General features: G+C 41.2%; 2 protein-coding genes across 8 annotated transcripts in view; one reads left to right on the plus strand and one right to left on the minus strand.

Moving 5' to 3' along the window:
• Positions 1-519: 519 nt before the first annotated feature.
• DONSON (DNA replication fork stabilization factor DONSON) lies at positions 520-18,088 on the plus strand (the record flags this gene model as incomplete). 2 transcript variants are annotated; one of them, XM_080796152.1, is made up of 11 exons in its annotated part: positions 520-834; positions 1,575-1,655; positions 3,566-3,769; positions 4,932-5,110; positions 6,148-6,326; positions 7,174-7,252; positions 7,368-7,472; positions 7,954-8,152; positions 9,591-9,803; positions 10,875-11,020; positions 17,603-18,088. In XM_080796152.1, the coding sequence occupies 10 exons, from the start codon at positions 520-522 to the stop codon at positions 11,010-11,012; spliced, it is 1,692 nt and encodes a 563-aa protein (XP_080652278.1). In that variant the 3' UTR covers positions 11,013-11,020; positions 17,603-18,088. The 2 variants fall into 2 exon arrangements, with proteins under 2 accessions (XP_080652278.1, XP_080652277.1); XM_080796151.1 differs by lacking the exon at positions 17,603-18,088 and having other exon boundaries at positions 10,875-11,875.
• SON (SON DNA and RNA binding protein) overlaps positions 11,847-21,539 on the minus strand; it is a 33,564-nt gene continuing 23,871 nt past the window's right edge. Inside the window, exons 8-13 of one of the 6 annotated variants that reach the window (XR_013966375.1) lie at positions 20,527-20,643; positions 17,018-17,097; positions 16,208-16,355; positions 13,728-13,799; positions 13,509-13,624; positions 11,847-12,935 (exon numbers count right to left, since the gene is read on the minus strand). Coding sequence is in view for 3 of the 6 variants with exons in the window: in XM_080796064.1 (XP_080652190.1) it covers positions 12,777-12,935; positions 13,509-13,624; positions 13,728-13,799; positions 16,208-16,355; positions 20,527-20,643 (612 nt within the window). In the remaining 3 variants the exon portion in view is untranslated. Of the gene's footprint in view, positions 12,989-13,508; positions 13,625-13,727; positions 13,800-16,207; positions 16,356-17,017; positions 17,098-17,707; positions 17,870-20,526; positions 20,644-21,539 lie in introns of those variants that run through there. The other 5 variants (XR_013966376.1, XM_080796064.1, XM_080796065.1 and 2 more) reach the window with 5 other exon arrangements.

The following is a 21,539-nucleotide window of genomic DNA, read 5'->3' on the forward strand; positions in this document are numbered from 1 at the left end:
GGATTGGGGGCTGCAGTGGCCGTGCGTGGCAGGGGCTAGGAGGCTGCACTTGCTGATTCCTGCCGGGGTTCTCTATTTTCTTCGGCCAGGGGGATGGAGGCGCAGGGCTCTCTCGCCAGCTCTAGACGTCGCCACTGCCCTCTGTAAACCTAAGCAGCAGCAGCTCAAGTGTGACGTCTCCTTTTCATCCAAGCGCCATGTTCTGGGCCCATTACATCTCTGCTGCAGATTTAAATGGCATGTCAGCTATTTCGGTGCCAGACAGGGCAATGTACGTCGGTGCCCCGGACCCGGGGCCTCACGGCACCCGCGACCCAACTGCAGCCAAGGACCCACCTGGAGCGCCGGGGAGCGGAGGGGACCCGACCGGACCAAGGCGTGGGGGTGGGGCCTCACGGGCGGCCGACGTCGCTCGCGCTCGCCGCGCCTCGGGGGCGGGGCCACGTCGGGGGCGGGGCCGGCGCGCGCGGGAAGCGCCAGCGGGGAGGCCGGCCGGCCCCTCTGCGTGAGCCGCGCGTTATGGCCCTTTCGGTACCTGGCTACTCGCCCAATTTCAAGAAGCCCCCCGAGACTCTGCGGCTCCGACGAAAACGGGTCCGGAGCCGCGGGGCGGCCGCCTCACCCGGGGAGCAGCCCGAGCCGGCGCCGCGCCGCGCCGCTCTGGCGGCCGGGCTGCTCCTCCGCCCCTTCCCGGCGGCGGCGGCGGCGGGCAGAGGCGGCGGCGGCCCGGCCGCGACCCGCAGGAACCCCTTCGCCCGCCTGGACAACCGGCCGCCGGCCGCCGCGGAGCCCCCCGACGGGCAGCCCCGCGGCCAGCAGGAAGCGCAGGGCCCGGTGAGTGTGGCGGGCCTGGCCGGCGAGGGGCTCTCGTAGTGCAGGGATTCGCTGTGAAATTCGGGCAAGTTGTCGCGGTCGGGGGGAAACGGGCGCCGAGAGCGGCAGGCGCCGCGGTCGAGGGGCCCTGAGCCTTGGGAGAGGCCGCTCTGGAGGCTGGGCTTTGTGTGGAGCGCGCCCCGCGAGCGCTCCGTCCGCCCGCCCTAAGGGAAGCGCAGGGCCGTGGGGCGCGCCCCCCGCGGTCCTGCCGGGGGAACCGGGTCGCGGCGGCTTGGGCCTCCTGGGGGTTAGAGATCAGTGGGAAGGCGGCTCGAAAAATCCTGGAGCGACTCATCCAGGAGGGCCGCTGCTCAGTGGGAAGATTACAGGAGACCCTCCTTCCCTGCGTGATTCGGAGCCTCCCTTCTCCCGCGCTCGAAAATATCCTGGAGATAGAGGAATGCTCGGGAGTCCTGGAGTCCGAATTTCGTAGCATTTTTCTTACCCCAGAGCCTTTTGAAACTTTTGATTTGAAATATCTACATCAGTTATTAGGCGCACGTATCCCCGGCCTCCCCCCCCCCCCCCATTTTGATAGTAAAGTTCAGACACAAAACTGAAACACGGAGCTAGTGATTTGCATGTGAATTCCTGCACTTGCCTTCGCGGAGGAACTTGTGTGCCCGGTGAGGCTCTGTCCGTGTTAACGCGAACTCCAGCATCACTTAGGACTGAAAAGGACCGTTGTTTTCCCCCCTCAGTTTTTAGATTCTAATCAGGAAAATGATTTGCTGTGGGAAGAGAAGTTTCCTGAAAGAACAGCCGTTACCGAATTACTCCAGGTAATAGTTTTTAAATGTTATTAGAATGTATATGCTTATAATCTGAATTCATACCTCTCAGAAACATTTACTTGGAAAATCGCTTTGCGGGGAGTGCTGAGTGATTATCTGTGCCAGGGCTGTAAAGATGGCATCAGCACCGGAGTGCACTTTATACGGGGTAAAAAGGGTGTTTCTCGTGGTACCGACGCCGGGGTTGGTGTAGATACAGGTTCTCCTACTCCAGCTGTTCTGACACTGTTCCTGTGTGACTGGTGACAGCTCTTCAGTCCGCGCTCTCATCAGTCCACTCTCGGCTGCTGTTTGAACTTCGTCCTTAACTGAATCTTCAGACTCAACCCCCGGATGACCTCCGCAGGGTGTGGCATGTCACTGAACCTTGCTGACACCACCACAATGCATGCTCTCTTGATACCAATCCGCAGGTTTTCCTGTTGTGATGGTTTAACAGATAGAGTTTGTCCTAATAGGAGCAGGCGACAAGAGCTAAGATCCACTTTCCCTTTCACGTAAATAGATGGTCTTCACAGGGTCTTTTAGAAATAATTCCCCCTGGGGTCCTGGGCTCCCTGCTCAGCGGGGAGCCTGCTTCTCCCTCTTACGCTCCCCCTGCTTGTGTGCTAACTCGCTGGCTCTCTCAAATAAATAAAATCTTTTAAAAAACAAAAAGGGGCGCCTGGGTGGCTCAGTAGGTTAAAGCCTCTGCCTTCAACTCAGGTCATGATCTCGGGGTCCTGGGATCGAGCCCCACATCGGCCTCTCTGCTCAGCGGGGAGCCTGCTTCCCCCCTCTCTTTGCCTGCCTCTCTGTCTACTTGTGATCTCTGTCAAATAAATAAATAAAAATCTTTAAAAAAATAGTTCCCCCTTACCTGTTATTTTTATGTGATATCACCTCAAAGAATCATTGTAAAGTGGCAAAAATTGCCTTGAAAAGACAGCAAAACAGTCTAGAAGGAAGTTTTGAAATCAGGAAATGCTTTTTACATATGGCCTCTTAAGAGCCCTGCCTAAGTTTACCTGCAGGAGCCGCTTAGCCCTGGTTCCAGAGTTTTAGAGGTTTAAAAGGTACTTTTTAAAACACTTGAGGGGCTCCTCTATAGCTCAGTCCGTTATGTGTTTGACTCCTAATTTCGGTTCAGGTCATGATCTCAGGGTTGCAAGATTGAGCCCTGAGTCACGCTCTGTGCTCAGTCTGCTGGAGGTTCTTTCCCTCTCCTTCTGCTCCTCCCTGACCAAAATAAATGAATAAATCTTTTAAAACATAATAAAACAGTTGGAAGGTTTTTGCTTTGACAGCAAGATCAATAGTAGATTTTGATTTTTTTTTTAAATTATGATCATGGGAATAGTACATGCCTCTTGTAACTGAACTATATAGAACTATATATAAACTAACAGGTAAAATGTGCCCCTCCACCACTACCACCCATAACAATAAATCCCCGCTTCTCAGAGAAAACCACTGTCCGAAATCGCAGTTGAGTGTAACTCTTTCTAGAGTGTTTCATAGTGTGTAGTGTGTTTTAAGTGTTGCTTACACAGTTTATAAAATTTTGACGTTTCTGTGATCATGCTGGTTGATCAAATCTGTAGATTAAAAGGGTTTTTTGGTGGGGCACCTGGGTGGCTCAGTGGGTTAAAGCCTCTGCCTTCGGCACAGGTCGTGATCCCAGGGTCCTGGGATTGAGCCCTGCATTGGGCTCTTTGCTCAGTGGGGAGCCTGCTTCCCTTCCTCCTCTCTCTCTGCCTGCCTCTCTACCTACTTGTGATCTCTGTCTGTCAAATAAATAAATGAAATCTTTAAAAAATAAAAATAATTTAAAAAATAAAATAAAAGGGTTTTTTGAGTTGGTTGGTTGGTTTGGTTTTGGTACTCTACTAATTTTTGTGTTCTCTGTTTTTTAAAAGACTCCGCAAGTATCGTTCTCCGAATCTGATACTCCATCCTCCCAGAGTACTGAGTTACCTGTGGACTGGAGTATTAAAACGCGACTCCTTTTCACCTCTTCTCAGCCCTTTACCTGGGCAGATCATATGAAAGCACAGGAAGAAGCTCAAGGTGTCACCCAGCATTGCAGGGCAACAGAAGTTACTTTGCCTCAAAGTATACAGGTAATTCTGAGAAAACAGATAAGTTTTAAAGGGACAAATTAGGGGTGCCTGGGTGGCTCCGTGGGTTAAAGCCGCTGCCTTCAGCTCGGGTCATGATCCCAGGGTCCTGGGATTGAGCCCCGCATCGGGCTCTCTGCTCAGCGGGGAGCCTGCTTCCTCCTCTCTCTGCCTGCCTCTCTGCCTACTTGTGATCTCTGTCTGTCAAATAAATAAATAAAATCTTTACAAAAAATACAATAATAAAATAAAATAAAGGAACAAATTAATTGTAAAACGTGCTTCTCTGCAAAATGGCACAGATACTTCCTTCTGTTAAGCTTTCCTTCTGACATTTAGAGACACAAAGACTTGGGAAATTTCGTTTTTCCTAAATGGTGCTTTCATGCCGTTTTTTTCTGTCAGATTTAGTAACTGCCCATTAAATTTAGGAACCTATCCTGAGAATTAGTTAATGTGTTGGGCAGGAATTGTTTGAACTAAACCATTTTTTTTCAAGGTCTTTGAAGCAAGATAATGTAAGGGAAAGAAATGAAAAGCAATTGAGTAGGGTTGCCAAGGTAGATTGGTTATTCTGCTGATTTTCTGATACGGTGTGTTCATTTTTTATGTATACTAGTTCTTGCTTCGGGGTTGATAGTCTGTTGTAAGTATTGGAGTACAGTTAATTAGTTCTAGAATAGTTTTGGAGAAACGTAATTGCTCTGCTCTCAAGTAGCTCATCAGCTCAAACTAGATGAAAAGTGATTACCTCAAAGAGGCCTTGGTACATCTTTTTTAATAAATAGATAAGGAGGATTTTTGGTTCACTTTACCCATTTGTACTGGGTCCTGTTGAAGCAGTTGTGAGGGGAGAGCGGTCGAACGTAGTATTGCCTACGTACAGTATAAATCCCCACAAATCCCCCTCTGTGGTAATAGGCGGCAGTCGATGCTGAGCCGAGGGAACGATCCCCTCTGTATTTAAGTCTTCCTTCTGATACAGTTTAAACAGTCAAGAAGCACAGGCAAGAATAAACTACCTTTTAGGCCCTGTAACCGGTATTAATACTTTCCCAGAAGAAACAGTAAAGATTCTGAGAATAAGTGGTATATCAATGCTTTTTAATGAAATTGTCTACTTCTAATGTGCCAAAAGCTGTCCAATATCATCTCTGAATTTTAGGATCCCAAACTCTCCACTGAGCTCCGTTGTGCCTTCCAGCAGAGTCTTATCTATTGGCTTCACCCTGCTTTTCCTTGGCTACCACTGTTTCCTCGCATTGGAGCTGATAGAAAAATGGCTGGAAAGATAAGCCCTTGGGCAAATGATGAAACCTTGCAACACATTCTAATGAGTGACTGGTAAGATATTTTTTTTTTAAGTGAAGTTTATTGGTGGTTTTTCAGGCAGCTGTTGTATTTTTTTTTTAAGATTTTATTTATTTATTTGAGAGAGAGAGAGATCACAAGTAGGCAGAGAGTCAGGCAGAGAGAGGGGGAAGCAGGCTTCCTGCCAAGCAGAGAGCCCGATGTGAGGCTTGATCCCAAGACCCTGAGACCATGACCCAAGCCAAAGGCAGAGGCTTACCCCACTGAGCCACCCAGGCACCACGAGTGACTGGTAAGATTAGAAAATGGTGCATCTTGGGACGCCTGGGTGGCTCAGTGGGTTAAAGCCTCTGCCTTCGGCTCAGGTCATGATCTCAGGGTCCTGGGATCGAGCCCCACATCGGGCTCTCTGCTCGGCAGGGAGCCTGCTTCCCCCATCTCTCTGCCTGCCTCTCTACCTACTTGTGATCTCTGTCTGTCAAATAAATAAATAAAATCTTAAAAAAAAAATGGTGCATCTTAATAGTGAATTTTCCTTTTGTCAGTGTTCTCTCCTTATTTGTGATGTGGAAATGTGTAGTGGTACAAGGATCTCTGTGTCCTTCTGAATTATTTTTCCTAAGCTGTTAATAACGAACATTTAAATTGTTCACTTTTTTTTTTTTAACTCTTACTCTTCGTGCAATTGTGGAAGTATGTATAAGTGTTCCATAAGCATATACAGATGTTCTTTTATGTTATTCTCAGTGGCTGCTTCCTTTCTCATCAGCAGAAGCTGCTCAGAGAAAAGTCAGCAACCAGTTAGCAATTGTGTTTTATTTAAAGAAAAAACATTTAGTGATTAAGCAGTAAACACTATTGGTTAAAGTATTTAGAAGTCATCAGTGAGTCCCATGACCGATCTGAGTCCTGTAAAAGCCAAGTTATATATGTAGTGGCAAAAATTCGAACTATTTTCTGTAATACATGTATTGTGTTTTCAATCAAATATCAAACCGAATGATTAAAAAACTGAATTTTAGATGCTAAGCTAAATACATTTAAAAAATCTAAATTTTGCTGCTTCATAGGTCTGTGAGCTTCACTTCTCTTTATAATCTGCTGAAGACAAAACTTTGCCCATATTTCTACGTTTGTACATACCAGTTTACCATCCTGTTCCGCGCAGCAGGATTAGCAGGAAATGATGTAATCACAGCTCTCATATCTCCTACAACTAGAGGCATAAGAGAAGCTATGAGAAATGAAGGTAAAACCATTGGCTTACAATGAGAATACCACACTGTATATTAATTACTTTCCTTAAAAGCTAAAATTTGAATTCTTTTTACCAGCTGAATTGTCTTTTACCAGTTTTACCTACAAAAACATCTTTATTTCTGATTTTTTTCCCCAGCTGTGCTTTAAGCTGTCCCCAGTGCATAGCTTTAAGTTAGTGGTATTCCCTTCTCTGATCTGACAACCACGTGTTAACCTGGGAAGTTCCCATCTGAATATATTCCTCTAGAAATTCCTTGATAGTACAAATTACCTACCCCCTTTTGTAACAATTTTGCAACTGGGTCAACCCATTAATGATCATGGAATCTATTTAGTAGGTTCAGTCAGTACTTTAAGAAAGAGTACCACAGGGGCGCCTGGGTGGCTCAGTGGGTTAAAGCCTCTGCCTTCGGCTCAGGTCATGATCTCAGGGTCCTGGGATCGAGCCCCACATCGGGCTCTCTGCTCAGCAGGGAGCCTGCTTCCTACTCTCTCTCTCTGCCTGCCTCTCTGCCTACTTGTGATTTCTCTCTGTCGAATAAATAAATAAAATCTTTAAAAAAAAAAAAAAAGAAAGAAAGAGTACCACATGCAGTGAGAGTATGTATTGTTTCCTGAACCTTTTGTTTGAAAGGAGGGTGTGTGTGTGTGTGTGTGTGTGTGTGTGTGTGTGTGGTGGGCTACTGTCAAGAAAGCTTGAAAGCTAGTCCCTTAATAGATCAAGGGTAAAAGCTCAGATCTTTAGATTTCATACTCTCTAAAAGTAGGGCATACCTGTTAAGTTCTTTAAGATTATATTAAAGAAAACTCAGTTATGTTCTTCTTTTCTCATGTAGGTATTGAATTTTCTCTGCCATTAATAAAAGAAAATGGCCATGAGAAGAAGGCAACTGGAACAAGCCTGGGACAGGGAGAGTATGTGGTTAAAATCACCTTTTGTGTCCTCTAAGGACTTACGGACTCGGTGTAGTTGTTTTGTAGAGGGAACCGTTTTATGAAACGGAAACTCTTAACTATAACAATTTTCTAGGGAACAAGTAATCAGTGATGAGGATGAAGATGAAAGTTTTTCCTGGCTGGAGGAGATGGGTGTGCAAGATAAAATTAAGAAACCAGACGTACTGTCTGTCAGGCTGTATCCTTTGTTATGTTAACTACAGTTGGTTTCCATTTAATTCCGTTAGTGAGCTACGTATGTAATAGTGACTGACAGCTTTCTTTGACCGTAATCTTAAATTATCTTAAGATCATATTTAAACTAATTATCCAGCATGGCACCAAATAACAAACTCCATCAGTACCAGTAAACCATGAACAATTCTTACTGTTTTTTTAAAAAATGAAACTCCATGGAGCATGATTTTTTTTTTTTTTTTTTGACTAGAGAAGAAATTACTTTTTGTGAGGTGTGAGCTGTCCGTTTCGAGCAAATTCACATGGCCAAAGAGAAATCATTTTGATTGAAACCACCAAGTTATAATTGCAGCAGAGTGGGGTGGCGAGAGCATTTCCAGTTCGGAATGGGAAGAAAGGGTCCAGAGCGATTCAGAATCAAGGTTTTTTTTCCCGTTGGTTATGGGATTTAAATGTGCAAGTTCCTTGATGGTCCTCTTCAGATGTAAAGAGAAACACGAAGTGCAAATGGACCACAGACCAGAGTCCATTGTGTTGGTGAGGGGAGTGAATACCCTGACGTTGCTGAATTTTTTGATCAATTCTAAGAGTTTAATTGCCAGCTCAGGTCCACAGGCAGGACTTCCACCAACCCTCTTATCGCCTGTAGCTTTCCGAGGTGCCACGATGCAAATGCTTAAGGTAATGAAAAGGGGGGGGGGGAATCACTGATCCTCGTAAGTTAGCCTTTTAAGAATAAACCAAAGTCTTCATTTTTAATAACTCCTGCCACTTTGCGTGGTACAGATTTTGTCTTTGCTTTCCTCCCAGTGAAAAAAATCATTCATTTATAAAGATAGATCAAAGAAATTACATCAAAATATAGTTACTATCGGAAATGTCTTATTTGAATTAGATGAAAATAATTTTTTCTGACTGAATACATATGATTGGTACCAAAAGCATTTTGCCATATGGAAAAGTTGCTTAATCTCATTTTGTCTCGTTTCTTAACCAGTAAAGATCCTAGCCAAGGTTGTTATGTTAAATTATTAATCTCAAAACTTGAATCATGGACAAGTGAAAAGAACAGCTGTATGTCTACAGTGTTGAAAAAAATTATGCTTGTAAATCCAAAATATATAGTGAATGTTATTAGCAGTAGAATTTTTATTTACTTTTAGAAAATAGAATTTATTCTTATATTTGCCTGATATTGTGCATTGAAATTATGTTACTGAACTGGAATGGGAGGTGGGCAAAAAGGAGTAAGGGGGAGTGGGAGGAGATACATGCTTCCAGTTAGGGAATAGAGGAGGTCGGGAATGAAAGTCACCGCATAGGGAACATAGCAGTACTATGACAGCACTGTATAGCGACAGATGGGAGCCACACTTGCGAGCACCGCATAGTGTATACAGTTGTGGAATCACTGTTGGACCCCTGAAACCAATGTTAACATTGTGTGTCAACTGTATTTCCACTAAAAGAATTTTTTTTTTAGATTTTTTTTTATTTATTCATGAGGGACAAATTGAGAAGGAGAGGAAGGGGGAGAAGCAGGCTTCCCACTGAGCAGGGAGCCCCATGCGGGACTTATTCCAGAACCCTAGAGTCATGACCTGAGCCGAAGGCAGACGCTTAACCATGTGAGCCTCCCAGGTGCCCTCCGTTAAAAAAAAATTTTATGGGGGAACCTGGGTGGCTCAGTGGTTAAACGTCTCCTCCCTCTCTCTCCCTCTGTTCTCCCTCTCAAATAAAAATCTTTAAAGAAATTTTTCTTAATAAGACAAGTGTATTACTAAATCGGGATACCATATGAAAAGTTATATTCTTTAGAACACGCTTACACTGAGTCATAATTTGGAGATGTGCTACAGATGGAGAATTAACATTTTTCCTCCTATAGCGCTCTTTTGGTGTCTTGTGAGCTACTTTATGCTACGATCATGTGTAGTAGCTGCCGTCACCATACAGTGCTATTACAGTACCGCGGACTCTTCCTCTATGCCCTACCTTCTTCAGTCCATCACTGGTTAGTAGAGAGGAAAACCCAAATGAAGTTACTGAGCAAGTCTTTGGCTAGGGACAAAAGCTTGAGAGATGGTGACCGTCATTTTTTCTTTAAATTTTCTTGAAGGCACGAAGTGTAAATGTGAAGACACAAGCTATTTCTGGATACAAAGACCAATTTAGTTTGGAGATCACAGGTCCCGTCATGCCTCATTGTCTGCATTCTGTAACCATGCTACTCAAATCTTCACAAAAGGGGTCATTTTCTGCTGGACTGTATACACATGAGCCAACTGCTGTATTTAATGCCTGCCTGCCAGTGAATAAAGGACTGGATAAGGTAAGGAGACTGCTGTAGGGGCGCCTGGGGGGCTCAGTAGGTTAAGCAGCTGCCTTCAGCTCAGGTCATGAGCCCAGGGTCCTGGATCAAGCCCCACATTGGGCTCCTCGCTCGGCAGGGAGCCAGCCGGCTTCTCCCTCTGCCTGCTCTGCCTTCTGTTCCCCCTACTTACGTGCATGCTCCCTCCCCCTCTCTCTCATAAATAAAATCTTAAGGACAAAAACATAGTAGACAGCTGTAAGCATTTCATCGTAGCTAGTTTCCTCAGATGGAAGAAGTGAATTACAGTAAGCCGAACTTGTGTCTTAGGGTATTAAACTGTACTAATAGTAACTTTATCAATCCTAATTACTAAGATGAAGGGGTAAGATTTGGTTTTTTTGAGGTAAATGTTAGGAATTTAGGTTGTCATACTCAACATGACTGAAGAACTTCCCCAACACAAAGAAAAGGCAACTTATGTTCATGGCCACCTCAGATCCAGAACTTAATAGTACCTGATTCTTTCATTAACAACTACGGGTATTTAACTAGTATTTGCCTGCAATTTTGGTCATAGTTTTTATTTACAGGTTATAATTGACCTTTAAAATTGCCTCATGCTTTTATCATTTGCCAGACTTCTAAGAGTAACCAAAATTATTTGTGGATGCTGTTGTTATATGTGGAAATTCTTAGGGTTCACTTCTATTGATAATGAACTGCCTTTACCTTAGGAACAAATGAGTAAGGCAGGTGTTTTTCAAAGTTCCATGGAAATTATTAAAATTGGAGTGTCCAGGGGTGCCAGGCTGACTCAGCTGGTAGAGCGTGCAACCCATGATACCAGTTTATTAAACCGTGCTATTCAGCGTTATCAATCTTAATTACTGAAAAGCCCCACACTGGGCACGGAGCCTACTTTAAAATATAAGGGGGAATCTAACTGGTTCAGCCAGAAGAGCATGCAGCGCTTTGCCAGGGTCGTGAATTCGAGCCCCACGTGGGGTGTAGAGATTCCTAAAAAGAGTGAAGTCTGAGTGTCCAAAGACTGGTGTGCTTTCTAACTGACCCGAGTACAAATCTCCACAGGAGACTGTTCGTGAGGAGCTCGCTAACTGTGGGTTGCATCCTAAGACTCTGGACCAACTTAGTCTAACACCAATACTGGGAAAATCATCTTTACGACACGTGGAAATGAGCAACTACGTTTATAATTGGAGATCCTGAACATCAAAGTAAGCCTAAAAGGAATCTTTGAGGAAAAAGCCTTCTAGCAAGGAAATTCAAGATTGTTATCCCTTTGGCTCTAAAGTTCATTTTGGAAGTTAAAGGAATATAACTATCTTTATTCAAATGTTTATAAACAGGAACCTTTTACTTTTTTATTACATGGGTGAAACAGTAAGATTAAGATTTTAAATCAGCATTTTTACTATTCTGATTAGCTCGTTCAGATATGAAGATAACCCCCAACTTCTTAGAAACATCAATAACTTGAGACTTCCAGACTCTTTCAACCTAATTTATAAACGGAGTAGAAAACTGAATGTCATGAATGTCAGTGTTTCCTTGCAAATGGGAACTGAAGCTAAATTACTGTTATCTCCTGGCATTGTGACTGATGGCATCAGGGCAAAACTACATTTGATAAATCACCTGCAATTATAGGCAGGTTCTAACTTTTTATAAAGATAGAAAACAAATGTAGACCATACCTGTTGAGCTGATGATTATTGATGTGTCTCTTAGTTGCTGCTTTCCTTCTGATTTATAATTATTCTCTTCTCAAAGATATTAAATTTGGTTTTTTAATGCATGTTAAATCAGATAAGGTATTTTGTAAATTCCCTACAGAATAGTGTTAATAATTGTAATGTATGCTCAGCTGTCACACGGTAAAGTAATAGTTACTGCTCCTGTAGGAGTGTGCGTGTATGTGTGTGTGTGTATGTGTGTGTGTGTGTAATTCAGATTTTCTTAAAAATAAAAGTACTTAGAAATCAAAAGCATTGGGTAAAGAAATAACAGTATTTAGTGAAGAAGTATGTGTTCACTTTATGATCCAGAAAATAAAACACCACATTTATTCCAGAGAAGTTTATATTTGGGCCTTAAGCTTTTGAAAATAAAGTTTAGAGACATAGCATTATGAATACCACTGTAATACACATGAAATATTCTATCAGACCCTAAAAATTAACATAAACTTAAACTTTCTCATAGTCAACAAAATAGTGGCTGGGTGCCGATTTTATTAGATAAGTTGGTTACAGCATTTTAATTATCATTTAACGTCTATCTAGGTGTAGCTGAAATTCAAAATGCACATCAAAGTAAAACTATATCACAACTCAATGCCATACTAAATGTACTTGGCCTCTGCAGTAGAATTCTAATCGGACTTCATTTTGACTCCCTTCTCATGGCCCAGGTGGCTTTGATGGGAATGCAGGACTTAGTGCAGATTATCACACAACATACCACTTTCTTTTTATAACCTCTACAAAATTTTAAGGGGAGATGGTGGCATTAGCCCTGTGGAACAGATCTTGCTTAATTACCTCAATAACACTGGCCCAGTATCTGTCCAGCAGAACCCATTGTGAACTAGTACAAGGTGCACAGCCCTTCACTGATTACAGGCAAGTGTTACAGCAGCCTAGCCATAAGGAAGGGAGGTTACATCATAGTACAAAATACAGTATAAAAGCGTTATTTAACATTCCACACTGAAGATTACGGATGCCTTCAAACAATCGTTTGGATGTTAGCCACTTAAACAAATACATCACTAAGGTAAACAATATAAACATACCAAAACCCTGTATGGTTAAATACAATTTCCATGGTACAAAAATCAAAGCCTGGAGATGTTTGTACAGATTGCTTTTTACACAATGTCTTAAATTGCCAAATATTTACAACATTAAAGAGGAAATACATTTTGATGCAGAGTAAAATTATCTGAAATGATTAATATAAAACCTCAATCTATCTACGTGAGGCACTCCTGAAGCAAGTGGCATTAGCCATGAGGTCCTTTGGTACAAGGCCCATTGCTTGAAGAACCACAGTAGCTGCTGTGGCTTTAGCATGCTTCTTATTAGGGCTGGCAAAGCTGGGCTGGTAAGCGCTTCCATTTATCAATACCTATTCAAGAAAAACATACAATTGGGCTGGTAAGGGCTTCCATTTCTCAATACCTATTCAAGAAAAACATACAATAAGAACAGCATCAAACTTTAATATCTATTAGCTTTGTATTTTTTCACTAAATGCTAGAAAAATAATTTACCAAAATATAAAACCCACACTGTGTAAGTAAAATTAATTTCAACCCAGAAAAAGCAAATCCTTTGGGAAAAGGGACTGCAAATTAAAAGCAGGTCTCCAAATGGGAGGGTGGGGGATGGGGTAGAGGTAGGGAATGGAGAAAACCCTGATAAAACTATTAAAATTCCCCACGTTCCATTAGAGAATGTTAACAAATTATTCACCAGATTTGCCCATTTTTTTCCCTCCATCGTTTTTGAAAAATAGGGTATTAACAGGTCATGTTAAAGTATACTTTTAAAATCCCAAATCCCTACCACTTCTACCCACACATACATATTCACTCCCAACCCACAATGTATCAATCCTGTGACCATACAATGCTTATCCCTCACCCTCCAGGCATCAAATTAATAAGGGTACATAATTAATGCAGAAATTCATATTTACCCTAAAGAGAAAATGTTTGCGATGATCGGGGCCACTATCATGGACCAAGAGAAATTCTGGTGGTTGCCACCTTCTCTTATTACAGATTTCCATCAAAGCAGACACAGGATGTTTGCCTACAGAGGGGAAAAAAGCCATTAATTATTTTCACTATTTGTGGTAACGAATTATGAATGCAAGGTGGGAATGGGACAAGAGGAAATTAAAATGTGCTCTCACCTGACAGATCTTTCATTGCAGCAGAGAAGTTTCCGGACCTCTTTTGTGCTCTTTCTCCTACTGCAACAAGACCTTTAAAATAAAAAGCCAATGTTCACTGAATAAACTCCAAAGCATCATTTTAAACTTATACAATGATTCTAGGAACGTGAATCACAACCTATGACTTCCAATAAAATATTCAACTCCCACTACCTTAATTTTTATGTAGTTTGACTTGTTTCCCTGTGTTTCAATATATAAACCTATATACTTTATGTTCATATACCTTGATACTAGAAATTGGAAAAAAAAAATCAAATGTTCAGAGAACACAGAAACTTAGAATATGAATAGTGCCATATTTAACATCTCCAGGACTGTTTCTAAGTTTAAAAAGTAGTGGCTATTTACTACAAGTGATTTCTAAAGGCTTCCAATCCCGTTAAACACAATGCCCAATTAAAGTTCCCCAAAAGGTGAGGATTTTAGGCCACATACCCCGAACAATTAAAAAAAAGAGGGTGTCTCTATAAATGGGTCCCTATTTTTCCCAGCAAACAACCACTTTCTGACTTATCAAATGATATACACAGAAGACAATCTCACTGCATAATCTCCCTTTCCAATGGGATTTCACTGTATTACTAGACAAAATCCATGCTTTCCTGGGAATTTTCAATCAGTTCTTCACTAATTTTGCTACTATGCTTCTCAAAACCCAACACTGTTAACTCCAAAAAGGATGTTCCCTGTAATTACATAATGCATTCACAGATGTTTTCTTCCAACCAGTCACCACCTATCACACACAAAAAAATCTTTTCAACTTGTATAAGACAATGTCAATGTCGTATCAGTACAATGTCCTTTCCTAATTTAATCCAGAATTTGAATTAATGCCACAGCAAGGATGATTCTCATGCATTTCCAGCCTATTTTGAGAATCACGACAATAAATCCCACCAATTTCAAATTTTAAAAATGGCATCACAGTATTCTATGGGTGACAATATAGAAATTCTGATGCAAAACATTTTATAAAACACACAATTTGGTCTGAGCTGGTTGGTTTCCAAATTCATTGACAGAATAATTTATTTTTTTTTTTATTTTTTTTTAAAGATTTTATTTATTTATTTGTCAGAGAGAGAAAGAGCGAGAGAGCACAGGGAGACAGAGTGGCAGGCAGAGTCAGAGGGAGAAGCAGGCTCCCTGCCGAGCAAGGAGCCCGATGCGGGACTCGATCCCAGGACGCTGGGATCATGACCTGAGCCGAAGGCAGCTGCTTAACCAACTGAGCCACCCAGGCGTCCCTGACAGAATAATTTAACTACATTAACTTCAACTTTACCTTTCTGTTTGCAAAGTTAAGGAAAATTAATTCCAGTTTTGAATTTCCCAGTTCTTAAAAATCAGACTTTATACAAGCTATTAAAATCACAAAGCTGACAGCTCAGCCCCATCTATGTAAGACGTTTTTCCAAGGGAAGGTATTATTTAAAAGGTACCAACTGGCTGTTATCAATGAGCACTAAGTACATATATACATATTTTTTTTTATGTGAGGGGAGGGGGCAGAGGAGGGAGAGAATCCCAAGCAGGCACCACACCTAGTGCAAAGCCTAATGCAGGGCTCGATCTCACAACCCTGAGGATCATATCCTGAGCTGAAATCAAGAGTCAGATGTTTAACAGACTGAGCCACCCAGCAGCCCACCCCCCACCAAGTGTATTTTTAATACTTAGCAACTGTGTGCAGGCTATGTAGACAGATCTCCACCTGAGTAGCAAAGTACTAGTAAAGACAAAAGTCCCAAGGTGCCCCAAGCACAAGGTAATACGAAGAGCTGATGCTGCTGTCAGCAACTGGTCTCCAGCCCCAACCCAAGAAAACTCAATTACAGAGCTTAAGAAAGGGACATGCCAAAAGGGTTTATATAAAATGAAGACAAAACAGCACGCTAATAGGAAATAAGGAGAATATGTGGGATAAAATATCTGAGAAAGGAAAAAACCATATCCTACCTAGAAACAAAGACAAGTATATGAAGTATATGTTCCCCGTCAAGAAAAAAGAAAAGAGGATAGATACCATTTACTAACTAAAATCTAGTTGAAATTTCAATTACACTGATTTATGCACACCTCTATAATATTAAGCAACTAACGTAAGACCACCTTTTAACTCAAATCAGTGACTCCATCTGTATCTATAAAAGCAGCCACAAATGGGCAGAACTTTTGTGTCCTAACAGCTGTAAATATGCCCCACTTAAGCATCACGGACATCAAAATACAGAAAGGTTACTTTGAGGAAAAAAAAAAAGTTTTTTAAAAGAGGGACCTGGATGGCTCTGTCGGTAGAGTGTAGGACTCAAGATCTCAGGGTTTTGAGTTCAAGCCCACACTGGGTACAGAGCTCAATTTAAAAGTAGGATGGTAATGCAACCCTAAATATTAAAGGAGGTATAATCAACATTCCCGAAACAATGTGTTACCTTTTCGGTCTGTCTTAAAATCAACTAGGATAGGCTCCTTATTTCCTTCTTTGTTTTTTCCTAATCCTTCTCCTTCTCTCCATCCCATTTTTCTCATCAAAACGGCTCCCATTCCTCCAGTTACCGGGGCTGCTCTTAAGAACTGATCCTATCCAAAGAAAGAAAGGTAAAATGTCCCCATTTCACAGTTAGAATTTGACTACAAACTCAGTGTAACTTTAAAAAAAAAAAACTTATTTTACTTCTAGATCTGATATAGCAATTAAAATTTCTATAACTTATATACATACTGAAGTGTGGATGTTCTAATTATTTTCACATTAACATAAGAGTATTTTCAAAGTCAAATAAGGCAAATAAATGGCAGTTTAAAACAGTGGCCCTCATGCCCCCCTCCAAAAAAAAAAAAATTAGAACACTCCTGTTTTCGTCCACTATTTAGGTTCACTGGTATCTCTTCTTAGCTTGCAAAATAAAAAGAAGGCAATGTTAAAACAGTCAATAATATTAATTGTCCCAGGTGTACCTAGTTAATGAATAAAGCCCAGAAATCATTTAGAAATAGTTTGGACACTGAAGAAGCATACTGTTAACATCCCAAGTTTTCTTCCCCATTCTACCATAAAGCAAGTATAAATATTTTACTAAGAAAATCCCTATGAAGCAAAAAGATAAGTCTCTGTATTTACATAGTAAGAAACGGACAGTCACATAAAATACCCTGTCATTATACCAAACTGAAACTGAATTCTTTTAAAACCTAGCGTGATGTTAAAAGACTTGTAAAAAACTCCTTAAGCGTTTACATACCTAGGCCTCGGTGGCAGCAGTGTTGTGAATAGTAGGGCTGGCACTGACCGGGGCAAGAAGACAGCTACAAGGATTTGGCCCTGAAACAAGTTTCCATACAGAGGGGTGAAAGTTCACAGGTTATTCTGTGAACAGTCATCTCTCTTGTATCCAACCCACTGAACCATAATTTCCATCAAAGCAGCAAACCACTTAATGTCATAAGATGCACAACTATCTACATTAGCATGGTCAACAGTCGTTTTCACACATTGAGAAATAAATAGGCGATGCCTCTATTTTAAAGGACATCCATGTACACAAAACAAACGAATTCTACTGTTGAGGTTTATGGCCATTTTTTTTTAATTTGTAACATCTCCAATCCTGCTTTACTTCCCCTTGTTATTAAATTTTAGATTTACGTTCTCTAGCAAATCTACAGCAAAAGTCATTAACTTATCAACAGAGGGAGTCAAAACTTTTGGTAGCTCTGGAAAGAGTATGCATAAATCGTTTCCTGTATTGATAAGTTAATACTAAATTTTTTATTATCTTGCTTTTACACACAGTAGTAAAACTGTATCGTCTTATTTTTTTCCCCAGCTTTGTAAATTATATGCTGGGGAGCAGGCATGCCAATGACGTGTGACTAGACATTAAGTTCAACCAGGTGCTCTGATGGAAGGAGGCAGCTGTGGAGGTAAAAACATACCCCTGGTTCAGTTCCTTATTTGGTGCAGGCCATGCAGTGTTGATGTATAAAGAGAAAAGTTAGCTGATGCTTGGGTATCGACTGCCTTGTTGCTACACACCTAGAATGACTTTTACTTACTTCCAGGTTCATCCGCCCCTCTTTTCCAGGCAACACTCCTAAAAAAAAGGGCAACTGTGCAGAGTATAATGCAAATCCCAAAAAAACCCAGGCTTCCAACTCAGTTTCCATTCTCTACTATCTTCATGTTTCTTTACCCCAGTGTGTACACAGTTCACCAAAAAGCTGCTTAATCTAATGAAACTGTAATAGCAAACAATAGCCATCGGGTCTTGTCCAAACCACTCAATTCCAAAAAATAAAGGTTCTTTTAAATCAGTTACCAGTTAAAAATGTTCTACTGACAAACAGTAATAATGGTAAACTCTCATTCTTTTTCATCTAAGAATATATTGTAACAAACTAAAAAGAATATGGAGCATGTTGTCATTCCATGGAGTTTTTAACAAAAAAGAGGGTGCCGGGCAACAGCAAGGCAAGAAACCCGTCTGATCACTGAGCAAGCTTTCTAAATGCAATGAAGAGACATTCTGTGATATCTGACAGTGAAGATGTTCAATTTTCAGCTAATGACTTCTCCACATTTTTATAAACGTTCCCTCCTTCCTTTGTATCAGTAGCAAATGTTCTTCTGTAAACATATAAATGGTAGTTTTTCTGAAAGCACAGCCTTATTTAAAAACTTCTCTGATGAACAAATCTCCTAAATTTATCAAAATGACTTACGTAACATTTAACATGATGTGAATTATTTAAAACCTGTCAACTCTGCCTAGAAGACTGGAGGTCAAAAAAAAAATTAAGGGAAAGTCTGTGGGGAACCAATTTAATCCTTAAGAGATTCATTTTTTGCAAGTTATGTTAACATGATTTTTAGAACTATATAAGCATTATGGATCAGTACTTCATTATCCAAATGAAGTCCAAAATTTTGCAATGGAATAGCATTCAGAAGTTTCTACCTAATAATGTACAAGACTATTTAATCTATATGTGTCTAAATGCCCACATAAGCTTCAAGTTTAACTTCGTGAAATACTGAGCACTCAGCTTCAAGATATTAAATAGTATTAAAGAATTAAAAGTATTCAAATAGGTGTATAATTGTAATTCTTCCCAATGAGATGAGAGCCATTTTCAAGTACTACACAAATCACTCTATTTTTAAACACTGTAATACAGTCAAGTCCAAAATGAACTCAAAATTTAAAATATTGCTAGATTTTCATCTTTTTTCCAACATCGATCCCTAGTAAATTATAAACAAGTTGTAAATTTTTCATAAATCTGACCATATGCCCACTATGCACCTATTATAATAATGCAACTATCTCCCCCCCAAATGGCAGACAAACTCAGGGTATATGTTTTATATTAATTTGTTAATAAGAGGGTCATCAGAGATAATGCTATCAAAACTGAAGTGTTATGAGATTAAAAGCTCCGAAGCAACCAAAATCTCCTTTTGCCGAAATTCAGTTCATTCCCTGGCAATCGTAGGCATTCTTCAATAGGTGCCCGTCACGCTATTAATTACTACCCTGTGAAGCAGTAATAAGGACTTGTCTTATGACACTTGGAGACTGAAATTCCAATTACTTGCCCATGATCACAAAAGCAGTCAGGAGTACAGCGGGATAAAGAAACCTTCCCAATCCTTTAGACCACGCAGCCTCCCAGTTCAGCACTGCCATGCTGCCAGTACTCCTGAAACAAATTTCCCATCACCCATCCAACCAAACCACATCCCTTCACCAGAAGGCATTTAGAAAGCCCTTCATAACCACCTAGGACTCCCCCAACAATGAGGCAGCCGTAGGTGGAGTTCACAGGTCTCCTTGCAGGAATCTGAAACCAGGAGCACCTACATCTTCACAGCACGAGGCGTCCATCCTCTCCCTTGTATTTAGGTCTTATTCTGTTTTTTTTCATGAGATCAGTGGTTCTCAAATTGAGCCTGCGGATCACCAGAGGCCACCAGGGCCTAAATGGTGGTCCACAGAGATAGTATCCTCCGTCCCCTCCCCTCCCCCTTCACCACCCCTTCAGCACTGCCCACCCTCCTCCACACACACTCCAGCCCTCCTCCCCAGCCATCCAGTCCCATGGCAAAATCACCACATGCAGTGCTAATACTGGGGCCTCCCAACCAACTTGCTGTAACCGGCAGCTGACAACCATAGGGATCGGGGACCGGAGATCACCAGAGGGATGAGGAATAAGGGCCAAGAGTGCTTACAAGAGGGCACAGGCACTAAGGAAGGGGAAAGGAGGACAGAGGAATAGAGAAACGGAAAAACTGGGATGGTAAGAGGGCTCTTGGGGGCAGTGATCCACCAAAAATAAACCTGTAATAAAGTATCCCATGATGAGAAAAAATTTGAGAACCACTGCTTTGAAATCAGTAGATTAGTAGTCCAACAGGAACTGTGGAACATTCTGAACAGCACCTGAGATACACTGTTAGCATTCAAAACAGTTTTAAAAAACCACCCCCCAAAAACCCAGCAGCAGCAATACAGAAATAAAACTTGAGGATATAAACTGAGCAGCTCTTAAGCCCCGTTTATCCACCTGCCATTGTCTCACAAATCAGGTCCATCTTCAGTGTCCATCTTGAGTATGCACACAGAGCAAATTTACTCATGAACTCTGGTTAAAGTCACTGGCCTCTTTGTGCATTTTTAATAATACATTTTCTAAAAAAATCTTAACTTTGTACTTGGCCACTTTCATATATGCGGATGTCGTGTACCTTTTTAATCCAGGCTTGGGCACCAGTATTAGCCAACTGCTCTTGTGTCAGAACCTGTACTCCCGTACTTCCGGTGAACTGACCGGGAATGGAGTTCAGCTGAGCCCAGGCATCAATCTGAAGGAAAAACAAATGCCTCAATGAATTAAGTAAAAGTACTTATCTAGTCAAAATCCCACTGATTTATTTCACTACATGAAATAGTTTCATTCTTGAAACGGCTAAGACCTAAAACTTCAACTTTTAAAATAGTATGCTGAATTTTTATACTTATTTAAAATTTTTTCTTAAATGCTCCAAAGAAGCACTTTGGTAACATTCAGTGGGTCCCATTTATAACAAGATCTGAGATGTATTTCTAACAACTAAAAAGCATAACTGTAATACTCGTTCTTCAAAATATCACAAGAATACATGAACACAGAAGAGAGTTTGTACAGCAAAGGACCCCACTCTCTGCTTATGTACATATATAAACGTCGTAACCACCAGAGTTTTTAACTACCTTTTCTGTGGTATTAGAAATCCAGAATAAATTCGAGAGACATGTTTAAGGAGTAATAAACACAGGAAATTGTTCAAACACATAAAACAGCTTTCTTTAAAAACTGAGCACTACATTAATCACCAACATTTATTGTGCTGGTTATCAGTTGTTGATCCTTCAAAGTAGATTTACTGTACCCTAGTATTGTCAGGCAGTATTATTTTCTTATCTGTCTGAATGTGTATCTACTGTTTCTATACAGATCTACCAAATGCAGAAGACAAATGAAAAAGCTGTCCACTGTTAAAAGTATAGACCATGGACTCAGACTGCCTGATCACTTTTTTTTTTAAATTCCAGTGTAGTTAACATACAGCATCATACTTGCTTCAGGCTGACTAACCACTGTCAGTTTCCTCCGCTGGAAACTGCAAGTCATAATAGTCACAGGGCTACTATGGGCACAGAGCTACTTTTATACACCAGACAACGAACTCTTTAAGGGCAGCGAATTTTTTCTGTTGTA

This window comes from Martes martes, assembly GCF_963455335.1.
Source record: "Martes martes genome assembly, chromosome: 1".
NCBI classification, from domain to species: domain Eukaryota; kingdom Metazoa; phylum Chordata; class Mammalia; order Carnivora; family Mustelidae; genus Martes; species Martes martes.